The 16,193-nt window shown below is 43.2% G+C and overlaps 1 protein-coding gene across 2 annotated transcripts in view; it reads right to left on the bottom strand.

Moving 5' to 3' along the window:
• Positions 1 to 16,193, bottom strand: part of mapk14b (mitogen-activated protein kinase 14b) — a 26,356-nt gene extending 10,163 nt beyond the window's left edge. The window contains exons 1-3 of one of the 2 annotated variants that reach the window (XM_066670805.1): positions 15,437 to 16,193; positions 8,147 to 8,276; positions 3,290 to 3,348 (exon numbers count right to left, since the gene is read on the bottom strand). In XM_066670805.1, coding sequence (XP_066526902.1) covers positions 3,290 to 3,348; positions 8,147 to 8,276; positions 15,437 to 15,555 — 308 coding nt within the window. In that variant the 5' untranslated portion in view covers positions 15,556 to 16,193. The remainder of the gene's footprint in view (positions 1 to 3,289; positions 3,349 to 8,146; positions 8,277 to 15,436) is intronic. The other variant, XM_066670804.1, reaches the window with a different exon arrangement.

Here is a 16,193-nt window from a genome sequence, read left to right as displayed (position 1 = left end):
GAGAGAGAGAGAGAGAGAGAGTCAGTTGTAATGACCTCAGTTGGCCTTCACCCTACTGAACTCAATGAAGCGAGGGCAGTCTGCTCTGGCCAAGTACTGGCTAGCGGCGACAGAGGGCAGAGTGTGTTGGGTGATGGGTGGGCACTGGTTAGACAGCGAAGTGAACAAGCCTCGCAAACAAAACATGATTTGAATCCTGGCAAACGCTGTTGTGGGTAACTTTAGACAATTTCCAATAAATTCCCACATGGGAATTTTCCCTATTAAAAATACACAGAAGCACTGTGCTTTCAGAACTTTGAAAAAAAATAAAAAGCTTCCACCAAGGGAAGCACATCAGTTCCTTAAGTTTGAAACGTGGTAAAAAATAAAATCACACACTCTGTTTATGTTATGATCCAGTTGCAGTTGGAGCAGATGAAATGCACAAGTAAAACAGTAATATCTTACTTGAAAAAAAGGCTGTGTAAACAAACTGGACTGACACACCACACTGCCAAACGTTTCTGTTAAACCTGCTCGTCCACTTCTCTTGAAAGTTAAAGGTTTTTATAGTTCTAAAACTTAACAAGTAACAACTCCTACTCTTCAGGAAATGGCCTAAAGCTAGACGCTGGAGAGCATTCAGCCACAAGAACAACAGTAAAGTCTAGGACTGATGTAAGATGATTAGCTCTGGATCGCAAAGGCCATTCAAACTCAAAGGGAATTGGGTGATGCTCCGTCACTCCAGAGAACACAGTTCCACATCTCCACAGTTAAATTCAAGAGTGCCTTATACTACTACTTTAAATGATTGACGTAGGGCAGGAGCAGCTAAGAGTCCTGGGATTGTGGGTTCGAACCCTGCACCGGGTGAGTGTCTTTGAAGAGTTTGGTGTGTTCTCCCCGTGTCTGCGTGGGTTTCCTCCGGGTGACTGTCTGTGAGGAGTGTGGTGTGTTCTCCCTGTGTCTGTGTGGGTTTCCTCCGGGTGACTGTCTGTGAGGAGTGTGGTGTGTTCTCCCCGTGTCTGCGTGGGTTTCCTCCGGGTGACTGTCTTGAGGAGTGTGGTGTGTTCTCCCTGTGTCTGCGTGGGTTTCCTCCAGGTGACTGTCTGTGAGGAGTGTGGTGTGTTCTCCCCGTGTCTGCGTGGGTTTCCTCCGGGTGACCGTCTTGAGGAGTGTGGTGTGTTCTCCCTGTGTCTGCGTGGGTTTCCTCCGGGTGACTGTCTGTGAGGAGTGTGGTGTGTTCTCTCTGTGTCTGCGTGGGTTTCCTCCGGGTGACTGTCTGTGAGGAGTGTGGTGTGTTCTCCCTGTGTCTGCGTGGGTTTCCTCCGGGTGACTGTCTGTGAGGAGTGTGGTGTGTTCTCCCTGTGTCTGCGTGGGTTTCCTCCGGGTGACTGTCTGTGAAGAGTGTGGTTTGTTCTCTCAGTGTCTGCATGGGTTTCCTCCGGGTGCTCCGGTTTCCCCCCACAATCCAAAAACACGTTGGTAGATGGATTGAGGACACAAAAGTATCCATAGGTGTGAGTGTGTGAGTGAATGTGTGTGTGTGTGTGTGTGTGTGTGTGTGTGTGTCGCCCTGTGAAGGACTGGTGCCCCCTCCAGGGTGTGCTCCTGCCTTGCGCCCAATGATTCTGGGTAGGCTTCAGATCCACTGCGAGTCTGAACTGGATAAGCGCTTACAGACAATGAATGAATGACATATGGCATGATGACCTAAGGCTCGTCTGCAGTGGCTCCAGAGAGACCCATTTAATTTCCTGCTTTTTAAAGAGATAATACAAGCTGTGTGTGCACAACTTAACATCTTTGTAGCTGAACCCACTGATTATTATTAAGTGGTGTCTACAAACCTTTGGACGTACAGTGCAATAGTCTCTCTAACACTCGTTTTCTCTCTCTGTGCAGAGGTTATTGTACATCCAAAATAAATTACTCGGAGATGAAGGTCTGTTGCTATAGTAACTGTGGATATTCCCCACACGTGTGTAGCCACGGTGTTCTGACTCTCCTTCGGCCATCACACGGCACAGACACACAAACACACTCGGATCAGGACGGGTCCATTCAGTTCCCAATCCACATGAGCCGTGGGAGGGATTATCAACAAACGCATGAACATGAAAGTGTGGGGGGTGATGTTTTCACCAAGGGGATAAATAAATGGGGCATGCCTCCTAATCCTCCCCTCGCAATCCCCACCAGCCTCCCACACATGCAGAGGTGTAAATGCAGCCAGACGAACGCAGACACATAGACACACACACACACACATACACAAACACACACACACATACACAGACAAAAAGTGTACCAGCCTGAGTCATTGCTGCCAAGTGTCGAGCAACTCCATTTCCTGTTAGCCGTGATTCGTCTCCCTCACCTCCTCCCGCCCCCAGGACCATCTCCGATAGTTCTACCCAGTAACCCAGGCTCATACACACACACACACACACACACACACACACACACACACACACACACACACACACACACACACACACACACACACACACACACACACGTCCCAAAGTAACCCTCCTGGAGTGAGACCCTGCTCTAATCGAACCCAGAAATAACAATAGGGAGATTTCAGAAAGCAAAATGAAAGCGAGATCAGATATGTTTTAGTATCAGTTCTCTCTGAACTGGTAACTTAAAAAAAAAAAAACCCTAAATTTCAGTTAAATATAAATGGAGCCAGAGATTTTTTAATTAATTTTTATTGGTCCCTTTTGTTGTCACATTTCCACACAGTAAGGAGCCAGCACCATTTCCAATTCAGGCTAAAAAAAAAAATAATAATAATAATTATAATGTCTGCACAGCGGTCTAAGCCTTTACCCTGTCACTGGGAGATGAGAAGTGATTCCTACCCCCATCCGAGACCCTAGAGTCCAAGAGAGCGTAATGACTCTCCTTGTATGGGTGAACAAGGTGGCCCCAATTTCCCATTATTTCCAGCACAATATTAGCAGTCTCCTCCAAATGTGTGTGATAGAATCAGCAACTGTAATTCCCTCATTTAAACAGTGCTTGCAGGAGAACTCTGGATCTATCGCTTGTTAGCCACTTAGCAAAAACATTTTGGTGTTCATTTTAAAAAGCTTGCAACCTCTTCCTGCTCCTTACAACCCAACACAGCTCTGGCAACAAGGACTTCATCTGAGCTGTAAAGAGTAGTGCAGTACATTGTAATTTTCCATTTAAACAACACACTTAAGAGGTTTCTGCAGTGTGGTCTGTCAGGTTTGTACTGCAGTACAACAGCATAAATTTAGCCGCAGACAAGAAATCATTAACTCACACGTCATTAAAATCCTTTAGGGTGGTGGCAGGAGTGAACACATCCAGCAGTCCGATAACCTGCAACAAACAGAACATTCCCAGTCAGTGTCAGACAAATCAGAAGGAATGACTAGCTTTTACTAAAACACATCAGTGGGTTTGGCTTTAAGTTGTACACACGTAAATATCTATAAAACTCAAATTACTGGTACAGGGCTGAACAACACATACATTACAGAGCATTTGTCATAATATGCCAGTCCACTCCCAACAGTGTCTCAATACCTTCCCTTGATAGAAGCTTATAAGACTGGCAAAAGCTAACCAATGGATAACGCTGGGTCACTGCCAAACCGTTTCTGAAAGGAATAAAGGTTTACCATTGTGCAAATCAGCCCTCTACAAAACTCTAGCCTCTACGTATCTACAGTTTGCTCATGGACCACCTAGAATTTCCCTTCAACCACTGAAATGTTGTTCTAGTCCAGGACTGTTACACGAATGGGACCCAATGATCATGTGCTAGACTGATCAGTGGCTATAGAAAGCATTTACTGCTGATAAAGAAGGTTGTACAAGCTGATATTAGGGTTTGCAAACGGTCATTGACCTTCAGAGAACAATCTGTTCAATAGAGATATGGCAATGTAAAACCTTGCATGCTGCTTGTTACATAAACGTAGCGATTTTAGAGATGCACTTTGAATTTTACACAACTATCTATTTGGTATTTGGTCATTATTCACATTACATGAGTGTAAAGGCTGAAATACGCTTCCTGAGATAATGAAGCAAGGAGTAAACAACCTCCCCCACTCCTCATCAATCTCTAACTCAGCCTCTTGGGATTCCTGACCACTTAAAGATGTATTTGCCATACTGATACGATCTCTTATTGTCTTGAAAGATGATCTGACAGCATTTGAGGAGAGACATCAACAATATACCCGAGGTCTGCACGTTAATAGGATAAAATCTCTTTAAAAACTCTGTAGAAATCCACCTGAATGTTCCAAACTTTTTTCGGAGGCCGCAGAGATTAGTCAAGGCTACATTCTGCGGGTTTCACTCCTGGCCTCGTGGTGTTCACAGTCACATGAACAGCATTCAAAGAGGAAGCGTTACCGTTAGAATGCAATTTGGCAGCCATGCACTCCATCCGCCCTTTCAGGAACACTCTATTTTGTGTGGGTGTCAGCTTTGCCCATCAAACTGCAAGCAAAAGCTTCTGAGATGCGAGTTAGTTTATAGCGATAACTGCAGCTGTGCAACACTTTCAGCTACGAGTCACACCACTGGCCACCTCGCCTTTCTGAAAATGCATGTGTTGGTATGTGTGTGTTTGTGTACTGAGGGTGAAACCCCTCACTATGACTTGGCTGTAGTAGTCTGAATCATCCAGCTCTTTTTTCACTTCACACATTACACCGTTTGAACGACAATTTAATCCTGAGTGGATGAGGCTCTAGCACGTAGCACCAACTGAGGCTTTGGAAATGACAAAAACATCAATTCTGGAACTGCACAGGGATTCTGAGCCGTATCCAGCTAACACTAGCTTCCGAGGCGAATACAGGCAGGAAGTGGCACTGAGCATAGGAGTGTGTGAGCCTCTTTGTGTCCATGTGTGTGTACGGGGAGGGTGGCACAGACCCACCAGAGTGTTTCACCCACACACAGACGCCAGCACTAGAGGCTAGTGGACTCTGGCCAAAAGGAAAGGAAACACAAGTCTTTTCAACTGTGCAAGAAAACACGAATCAATGAACACTGGGCAAACCCTGAGCCATGCTCAGTTCTGGCCAACAGATTAAACATGCATCACACCTTCCCACTTCAGTTGTCTCTTCTTTAAACCTCTGTCATTTCAGGGTGTTTTCACAGCTGAAAGTCTGTACCAAGGTGTGTGTTTTTGTTACATTCTATACATTTGATCCAGTATGTTTTGGTTTCATGCTGCAGTTTAACAAGTGAACTAAAGAACTTTGCAGGACATACACACATCCTCTCGTTATCACATACGTTGACAGCATCTCCCCACACTTGATTGACTTTGATTGATTTGTGCTTAGAATGCTATCCAGGTCCTCATAAAAAGAAGTGGACGCATCGCTTTTCCAGGCAGCATTACATGCCTTCATATATCGTTGCCCCAATTCCTTTATCTTGAACAAGTATCTTGTTGTGACTGTCTGTGGGGAGTGTGGTGTGTTCTCCCTGTGTCTGCGTGGGTTTCTTCCGGGTGACTGTCTGTGAGGAGTGTGTTGTGTTCTCCCTGTGTCTGCGTGGGTTTCCTCCGGGTGACTGTCTGTGAGGAGTGTGGTGTGTTCTCCCTGTGTCTGCGTGGGTTTCCTCCGGGTGACTGTCTGTGAGGAGTGTGGTGTGTTCTCCCTGTGTCTGCGTGGGTTTCCTCCGGGTGACTGTCTGTGAGGAGTGTGGTGTGTTCTCCCTGTGTCTGCGTGGGTTTCCTCCGGGTGACTGTCTGTGAGGAGTGTGGTGTGTTCTCCCTGTGTCCGTGTGGGTTTCCTCCTTAAATATTGTTGCCTCAATTCCTTTATCTTGAAGTGGCATTGTTCCCCTGTCCTGTCATATCCTCTCTCTCTCATCCTCTCAGAAAACAAGGCATATGTTTCATACGTTTTTATGTGTTTTTCAGGCTGTTTTTTCATGTGTTCGTCATGAAATATATAGTGTGAATCAGTGTTATGCTACTTATGGCCACAACTTGTGAACATATGCGTGTCCAGTACCTCCTGTGAAACGAATACATGTCAATATCGAGTTTGCCAAACTTTCCTGAAACTAAAGATTTTATTGTCTGAAAATGTTAATTGGCGTTTGAAACCAGCTACAAAAACAAAAGCTGCACCCACTGTAGCTGTTTATTTGTTCGTACACAGTTACAGTTAAAAAAAAAAATGGGGATTCTCTGGAGGAGCTGCACCTGAGCATAGGATCACTATATTCAGTGTGGTCCATGAAGCCTTGAAACCATGAGCTTTGAAGGGATTGAGCTCAAAACAGTTCTCATGACTGAAAAGGGGTAGCTGTATCCCGATAGTTAGAAAAGCAAGCTTGGGACTGGAAGCCTGCTGGTTAAATCCCCACAACGATCAGCAGAACTGGGGGTGGTGTGAGTGAAAGGCACGTTACCCCTTAATGCTCCCCAGGCAGTGGGGATAGCTGCCCGTGTTTGTATGGTGTGTGTTTATTGCCCCTAGTGCACTTATATGTGTGTGTGTGTGTGTGTGTGTTCGCTGCAGAACGTTGTATGCTGCATGTTGACTGATGAATGCACATCAAAACTTAACATGCACTTAATATATTTAACCACCTAGTGCCTTCTCAGAAGAGTAGAAGCTGTTAAGTGATACAAGAAGTAGTTACATACTGATATTGTAGTGTGTCAAAGAACCGCACTGGTTCTCACAGCACGTGACAAAATATTCAGAACATTTGCATGTAACGATTAATTTGCATATTGCACTGTTCTGTGTTGCAGAAGCGGATGTCTTGTAATGATCATGGAATGTTACATTCTGCCTCCTGTTCTGAGAGTTGCGCTTTTACATCTTTACATCTGATAATCGCTGATAAACCTGCAACACGTGAAGAACACGTTTGGTATAGCTGACATAACAAACAACAAAGTATGCTAAGGCCACTCTGTAACCTGGGTTATTTATTTATATATATATATATATATTTTTAATTAAGAATGTCTCTGAACCATGTGAAGGTACAAGCTGTTGTATCATGGTGCACACACACACACACACACACACACACACACACACACACTGCAAGGTGTAGGTTGCATTTTTATCAGCCCACTCCCCCTATCCTCATCTCACACACAACTTGCAAACCAGAGATAGTGATCATTCATGTTTCAAATGAGATGTACTTGCCGAGCTAGAGTCAGGCCTGATGCTCACTGAAAGAGAGGATGTTTGTTTTTAGTCTGCTTTACAGCTCCATTAAAAGGAAGAAAGCACTTGTAGCGTAGTGCGTAGGGAGAGCAAATAAACAAGCCCAGAGCAAAATGACAAGAAGTGGAGGGAGGGAATGCGTGGGAACTGACTTAAAGCACTGTGATAAAGTCAGCGATTAACATAGCTAAGAGATTCTGCTTGAAAACCGGTTCCGTGTAAACTGATCTCACACCTAAGGAGGTCACTGAGGCAAAAATCTATTTACGTACAAATCTAGTGGTTATAAAGTATCCATTTCCCTTATTTGTTATCACTTTCATTTTTCACCCGATACAGTGACGAACGAAAAAGGAACAAACATTAGAGACTAAACATAGCCTGAAGTCTGGCCTAAAATTGGCCACTTTTTCCCTACATAGCTCTAGGACTCTGTCCCTCCTCCTGCTTCGCTCATGGTGGCTAACATAACCGAACAGGGCAGTTAGCAGTCTCCTCCAATACTGTTGCAATTGGTTTCAGTTTGATAAGAAGTGGCTGACTTCAACCCTCTCAGAGGAAGCATGTGTTATCTTTCATCCTCCAAGTTTGTTAGGGCTTTATCGTGGTCTATCATCTAGTGGTCTACTGATAACTAAAACGCTAGTTGTTGCTACGTAAAACAAGCTAAATGAATATAAAAAGAATTATCCTTGAATTCATATGATTTAGAACACAGTTGGAGACACTAATCCCCCTCAATGCCGACCTCTGCAGGCGTTGTCATCAACAATCAAGATTTGATTTTGTAGCTTAGAGCCAAGTGTGCAAGACTGCATGCAAAAACACGTCTCCTATAAATAATTACCGTAAAATGTGCACAGTGTGAATCCCCTAGAATTTAAAGTTTCTTTTGGTGGGTCCTAACATAGACCGAGAGTAGTGTAAAGGAAAGAAACACTCACATTTTCATGCTTCATGTGTTTGAGGAGTCGCAATTCTCTGTACGTGCGCTTGGCGTGAATGATGGACTGGAAAGGCCGGGAGAGCTTCTTCACGGCTACCTTCAGGCCCGTTTTGACATCGTACGATGAACTGTGGAGGAGAACACAAACGTCAATACCCTTATCTGCCCTGTCACCGTTCAGAATGGCAAATGATTAACACAGCTTGCTCTTTTCACTTATAACGATGCTGTAAGGCAGACACATATGAGTCATTTCTAACAGACCCCAATTTTAGCAGAGCTTGGTGAAGGTAGTGTATAAGAAATTAAACTTGATGCCAAAGCGTGTAATAAAGCAAATATAAAAAATTGTACATAGCATTTCCACAAACAAGTTAATGGCATTAACTGCATTAATACGATGCGGACAGAAGCTCTGTACAGTGCAACAACAGCAATTCTGTTAGCAACAAGTACAGAAGGCACAAAATCCCCTTTCCTTTTTTAACACTTATCATTATTGCGATAACCTATGACACAATACACTTGAGTTTTGATTTAAAAAAGGATGAGTAACTAGTTCCTGCTCAACTGGAGTGTATTAGGGTTTAGTGCAGCGTGTGAACTATTGGCTAAGAGTTACTTTATTAATAATATTTAAAAGTGTTTTTGATATGTTTGTTATTTATTTTCTGTTCCTGAACTATTTATACTTTCATTCCCAATTATTAAAAATAATTTAGCTTTAAAATGAACATTTATTAACTGGCAACACTCCACACAAGACCTACAAGTAGATCATCGTGTCACAATATTAGGGCTGGACAATAATTTAATATCATTATATATCACAATATAAAATGTTTCAATAAAAATTATGTTTCTTAAACATATTTTCAATATTTCATTATTTACAGCATCTGTCACTGACTGACGGTCATTAGAGGGCGCTGCCCACTTCACTGCCCTCAATTTTAAAGTTAGTTCAAAATATTAACATTGACAAAGCCCAGATGTGTAAATATGATGGTGATGTTATGGTTCTTATTTGTTTTGAGCAGTTTTCCTGTGGCTTTTATGTTGTTTATATCGATATCGTAATTATATCGAGTGAAATTTAGAAATATATCGTGATATAAATTTTGGCCGTATCGTCCAGCCCCACACAACATGAATGCATATTTTGCAGATTAGGTTTGTTACAGGAGTATTTCCCCTCCTGTATTAACGTTAGCGCCCACCTGTACTGATATGTCATTTCCAGTGACAATTGACTCTTAGCTATTGAAACAAACCATCACATACAGATCGCCTGCAGGGAAAGCTGCCACAGAACAAGTGTTGCATCTTGCTGTCTAATGTTCAAGTTTACATCTTATATAAGACTAATATAAGTGCAACAAATGCTACAGAAATTAAATCAGTGAGATGATAAAGATCTTTTTCATCCATACATATCCCTATCATGGCTATCATGGACTTAGAAGTATCATATAGACTTATTTTTCTGTCTGTGACTCCTTGAAAACAATGCGCATTTGTAACGTTGATAACTGCTCTAAATGACTGCAGTTTACACTGACTCCACACACACTTTTGATTTGAGTCCAGTATTTTTAATTTTCAGTTTTAAAAGTTTGTTAAGGACTGGTACAAAAATGCATTATCCCTTGGAACAGTGAATTTAGTACACCTTTAAATTACACAGTTTACTTTCTAGCTCACAAATAGGAAACTCTGCCCAGCTACATTCTCTCCGGTTCACAACAGCTCCCTTTAAAATTAGGTTCATGAAAGGATATCATGTTTCAGTGATCTATCAGAACAATGGCGCTGCAGTTACCATAGCAGTTTGGGCTGGCCTGGTCAAACTGCATGTGAATAGCGTTTCCAGGAAGTGCAACTAGGCCAGCTCTTACAGCAGGGAGAGAAAAGCACACACGCCATTAGCATTCCCCAAAGAACACACCTCGCCACACTGTCTGCTAAGACAGATAACCACATGTACACAATGAGCCACTGGGACGAAACGTACTGGTGACTTAACCACAAGCCATGCTAATAGAAGACAGACTGTTCGTATTTTGAATGAAGCTGAAAAACACTGCTGAGCTCCACTGTACATTGAGGTCAACATGATATCACAAAACCTGCATATTTGTGTGCTTGAATATCGAATATCAATATGGTATTTCCACAGGAAACTAAAGTGGAGCACTAGTAAACAAGAAATGAGGCAATCACACTAACAGGCTTCACAGAGTTCAATAACAGAAGCAAATCTTCTTTTAGAGAGTGACGGAGTTTATAGGAATGCAATACGAAAGCAATCATTTCCACACCCGAACTGCCAAACTGCACAGCATGCAAATCTCCTCATTAGTGAAAAGACTGGAACTTAATGGGAACACAACAGATACATCATTGGTTTCCACACCCAAACAGCTTGCAGAGAACAGCAGTAGCAGAGCTACAGGAGCTAGATTGCTGCATCCTGCTTCTTAACCTTTCTTTTTGTATCTTACGTAAGGTTTTAAGAGTGACTCAGAGCTGTCTCACTGCATGGATAAATCCTACTCCAACTGCCCGGGTGTGGTGCCGACAGGAGATACATACCTGCAGCATCTGAGCAAAACACAAGGTTTAAATGATGTATATTTTGCTCACGAGCCATTCCTAACGCTGGACAACATACAGATGCTGCATATCTACCATCATAATCATGAAGAACCCAGTGCAGTTGTATTGGATACTGATAGAGAACCAAAAGTTGGCAAAGTGCAATCCACTTCATTGCTGGCTGTTGTTGTTATTTTCACAATTCTAGGCAGCAGTTCCTCTACCACACAATAGGGCAAGCTGCAAACGGATATGAGGATGTACCCAGCGGCTCCTGTGGAGTTTGTAATGCAAAGCTGGAGTACACTTTTTCTTGTGTATATTTTATATATGTTATACGAACACAAATACAGAGACACACCTTCTAATCATTGACTTCTAGGGCTTCAAAACCATCCCATTGCCTCAGGTGTGTAAAATCAATCACCAAGCCCTGCAGCCTGCCTTTACAAACACTTGTTAAAAAAAGAACAGGAAGTTCTAAACTGGGCACGATGTTGTAATTGAAAGCCACAGTCGCAAAAAGTCAGTTCAATTGTTCAGAAATGTGTTCCCTCCTAAATGTTCCACAATCATTAAACTCCCATTTACACGCTCTAAAGTCTTATAAAAAGCCTTTCCAGATGAGAGAAAGTTAGATTAAAAGGGGGAACCAACTCCATATGATAATTTAATACTCCATATAATAATGCCTATGGATTTAGAATGGGATGCCACAAAAATTCCTAATACTTGTGTCCATAGAGTGTGTGTTTATCTTTGAACAATACTGTGACGCTGCTGCTCAACAGCATTCGCCATTCCTGTTTAAACAGAAACCATAACGCAGAAGACTCCGGGTGTTTAAGACATTATGAACTATGCCATATGTAATGTGTGTGCGCAATGCATTGTGGAAAATATGAGTCAAATTGTGATTGAGAAACATGGGAAACTACCAGGGCCGGAGGGACAGCTCCCATTTCCTTATCTAGGCAGGAGGCAAAGTTACACATTAGTCAGCTGAGGGCCTGAGAAGGTGAGGTTTTGCAGACAAGAACCAGCAGTTGTAGGCTTATGCTGTAACTAGAACAAAAGGCAGCGTAGTGAAATGTAACACCTGAGCGTGTGGTTACTTTTCTGTGCTTTCCTTCCTTCAGAGAGGCAAGCGACTCTCCTGGAAAGAGCACCACGCAAATCACTTCAACAAGCCTTTGTACGCCGTGCCTTCTCAGCTGATCTGCCTGATTACAGTATGGCCAAGACAAAAGGAAGAAGACAGAAAACGACAGCAACAGCTTTGAACGTCCTTCGCACAACCTTTGCCAGGTTGCAAGAACCTGGTGCCAGAATGAGGTGGAAAAATCCCCTGAAGTTCCTGCACAAATTTGTCCAGATGGTCTGGGCCCACGATCAAGAAAACCATTAACTCTGAATCTCCTGGCTGGTGCTGTCAGATCTGAAAAAGGCTGTGGTTAAAGAACAGTGAAAACTCACTGCTTACGAATGCTCAGACCGCACTGCTCTACTGCAGATGGAGTTCACATTAGAGAAGATCTCCTCTTCTAGCTTTACAAGAAAATACATCTGCAATAAAAGCATCAAATTTCAACTACTATCACTTTCACTTTGACCTCGATGTACAAAGACAGAGCACCTACACCTGCCTGCCATTATCTCTGCCAGCTCTACCGTGAAGCAAGGACTTTCCGTACTTCTTAAGAACCTGCTCGCGTTCACGTCAGAGGCTTACAGTAGGGGGAGAAGGTAAAGAACATTCCAAGGAAGGCGCTTCATATCTTTCCCATGCACTGGACTAAGATGGAAAGCAGACAGCTGCTTTCATGTATCATTTTATTGACGATCCTGCTCTGCAGCCCTGGGGGAAATACCCATCATGGATGTGTTCCAGCACAATGAGGTCCATTCTTTCAGCTCTGGAAGAAAAAATACAAAGCTAACAAATACAGACAGCACACCTATTCCCGCAAATAACAGGGATAACATGGAGGCTGGAGTCCACAACCACTACAAGTGGCACAGTAGCAGATTTAATGTGATACTACATTGTGGTGTGTTGTCATTTTTCTGCCATTCACCCACACAATTTAATCTGATGTGTGCGAAAGGTAGAACTCACCTTATACTTTTAATAACTTAAAATCAGCAAATAAATTGTGCACTATTTGTTTGCACACAATCTCACATAAACCTATACTACTACTATATGTGAATATAATGAATGAAAATGGCCTGGAAAGAATCAATTTTGCTGTAGATCAAAATGACTCGCATTTGTTGCATGCAAAAGCCTTGATTCATCTGCACACCCACAGAACACTCATCTGTGGGATCTGAGATTGCTCAAGAGGCTCACAGCACACAATAAAACAGTGAAGGCTCAGTCGTATGTTACACCCTTCTGCAATATCAGCTCTCACAGAAAGCATAGGCCCAACCCAATCACCAGAAAGCATTTGGAGCAGGTGCTGTCAATGCCCGTCCAAAATCAAGCTTCCTGAAGAAGAACACAGTGCTCCACTTCAGAGATATTCATTTGCTTGTGAAGGAGGTGGGGGGGGTGATTTTCAAAGCTGGCACATAACACGGCAAAGGCATGGAGAATTATTTATGCTCCAAGGCGTCGCTGGAACAGGATGCTCCTGAATGCTCGAGGCCTGTACAGGACAGAGTGCCATTTGAACCCAGTCTGGGGATTCCTGTGTTTGCAGCTCGACCTTGACAGTGGTCCTGGTGTAACCCTGAAATGGTCTAAAGCTGCACAACCAGAACTGGCCAGGACTGCAATCAGACAATCGGCAGTGGTTTTATTAAGGCTGATCTAATCTGAGCCAACAAAATATATGCATCTGAATGCTGTGCGCACATGCTCATGCACGTATAAGCCTTAACAACCGGCCCCTGTGCATTTTATTAACCTGCAAAGCACATACTTCAGATAAGGGACCTGTTGTCTGCTGCTTCTAAGGAAATTCCACCAATGTTTCAAAACATATGTGTAACAAATGCATTATGACTTTGAGTTTTGAGGGAAAATTATTTTCAGAATTGTTTACAACTTTAATGATAGGAACATGACGTCTTAACTTTTGAAGGACACAAAAAAGGGCGTAAAAGAAATAGTTATGGTGCTTCACTACTGTATAGGAATTAAAGACATCTGTAGGTCAGCCATTTTGTAAAAATTTGTAAATCTAATGGATATATTTGGATTGCAGACCGTGATTCCTGTCATCCCTGCTGTAAAAAAAGTAATATTTCTAGTGAATGAACTTATAAATATATAATGACTATGTTTACATATCAATAAATCAACAAAAATGTAGGGTTTTTGGAAAACTGATCAAACACAGCCCTTCAGTTAAAAAATTCCAGCAAAGAAAAGCAGCAACATGTTCCATGCATAATTAGCGCTCCCTTAAAATCTTCCAGGGTTTGCTCAGTGACCCTGAATTAAACACCCTGATCTTCAGAAATGGTCGATTGTGGACACAGCAGCACTTACAAAGGCCTCATGGAGCAGGGTGCCCCAATGTGCATGACTAACCAGAAGTGAGGAGACCACCTAATCCTGGAAGTATGAGTCAGAGCAGCCATGCTGAGTGACATCATTCTGTCCAGCCCCTATAGAGTCCCACCAAAGGCTACACTTCAAGCACTGAGGCATGTGACACTGCTCAATGCATGGATTACAGGAAAAAACATGAGAAGCTGCATTTCACCACGCATGCTCTGTTAGGATCCCCCCACCCCAACACACACACAGACCCTATTATCTAATATGTTGATGTTAAAAAACATTAAAAAAGAACCCTTCTCACTACTACTCCCTCAACAGTCACCAAAGACAGCACTGGCCCTCCAAAGTCCTTCTAATCTTTGTGAAAAACGTGCTTCCTCGAGCCCTTTCGTGTGCAGTAAACAAAAGAGGGGGCTGTTCAGAGGCAAAACTGCGATGTACTGAGCACTGGCATTGCAACAGCAGCAGCTCGTGAGCACACGAGACTTCCCTTACGCAAACAGCAAACAACAACAACAGACGAGAGGAACTTCACTGCATGCAGCCATTAAAACGGCAGCACCAGTCCAATCAAACTTTACACAAGCATTAATCAAACTTACGAGCATTAAGGTGTGTTCACAGTTGTGTGCAAGTGTTGACACCCCTGCTCAAATTACATTTTTGTTTGTGTCCGAGGTGAAAGCAACATACCATTTCACTTAAGAACCTCCTTCACTGAACATCTAGGGTTCCTAGTTAATCTGTTTGTGGTGGGCATGAGAACATATCAGCAGAAACAGGCGAATTCAGACAGCCAGGGCTTCTTAGGTCATAAAAATCAGGAACTAATCCCCTCAACATGCAGGTGACCTGGGGTAAAAGGGGACAGGGGTGGGGGAGTAATAGTGTGGAGTAGTGCTGAAAATGCAGATCTCTGTCTAAGCCCCTTCTGAGGAAATAACTTTTAACTATCAGACACTAATTTTAACTTGTGCAAAATGTATGGCACCGTTAAATGTACTTGTCCCTCACTTTGGTCACGTACTTAAACATGTTCTGACTTAGAAAATGACCCAAAATTGCAACAAACCCTATCTCAAGTCGACCACGGCTGCGAGCAGGAACTATTATGCAATTCAATGCAATTTTATACAGTAGCACAGCAAAAGGAAGACACTGGTTATTTACCACACGGATCCGTAAGCCCCTGAACCGACGGGAGAGAGGTTCTGGTATCTCTCCGGAACCTCCCATATCGTTTTGTTGAGCTCCTGCCGATAGAAAGTGGGTCTCTCCTTCTGGGACATACCCTCCCCTCCTCTTCTTCCTCTCCTCTCCTCACACTCTCTCTGTCTCTGCAACAAAAACAAGCCGGACAACGCTCCACCGAAAAAAAGCAAACTTCAGCACTAGCAAAACACGGTCCCGTTCCGAAGCCCTGGCCTCATAAATCCAGTGAATTTAGGCAGAGTCCTCTCCACATGCGCCGTTTCTTTCTCTCTCGCTCTCTGTCTCTTCTTTTATTTACTTATTTATCTCTCTCTCTGCACTCTCTCCTCCCGTCCGCGCCTCAGAGCTGATGTTTTGCAGCTCGCAGCTCGTCTGCTGCTGAAGATTTTTCTTGATGCAGCGCAGCGTTCACTACCACACTGGGTGTCCTCAGAGGTGCGCGACGGTTGGGCTGTGTGCAGCGTCTGCTTTCGTTTCGTTTCTCGAGCCGCTCGTCGCCGCGTGGTCGTGAGTGACAAAGAATTGATTTAAAGAATCGACTCACACGAGCAACGGATTCGAACTCATCTGCATAACGTTCACACAGCGCTCTGTACAACGGAGCTCCAAAAGTGACACGGTAGAAAGAATATTACGGATATTTTAATCCATATTTTTAGACTTTTTATTACTTTAATAAATATCTCCCTAAATTCCCCCAGTATATTATTTCACA

Source organism: Hoplias malabaricus, chromosome 5, assembly GCF_029633855.1.
Source record: "Hoplias malabaricus isolate fHopMal1 chromosome 5, fHopMal1.hap1, whole genome shotgun sequence".
Classification (NCBI taxonomy): Eukaryota; Metazoa; Chordata; class Actinopteri; order Characiformes; family Erythrinidae; genus Hoplias; species Hoplias malabaricus.
The sequence above is the reverse complement of the archived record's forward strand: the minus strand, read 5'-3'. Positions and strand labels throughout refer to the sequence as shown.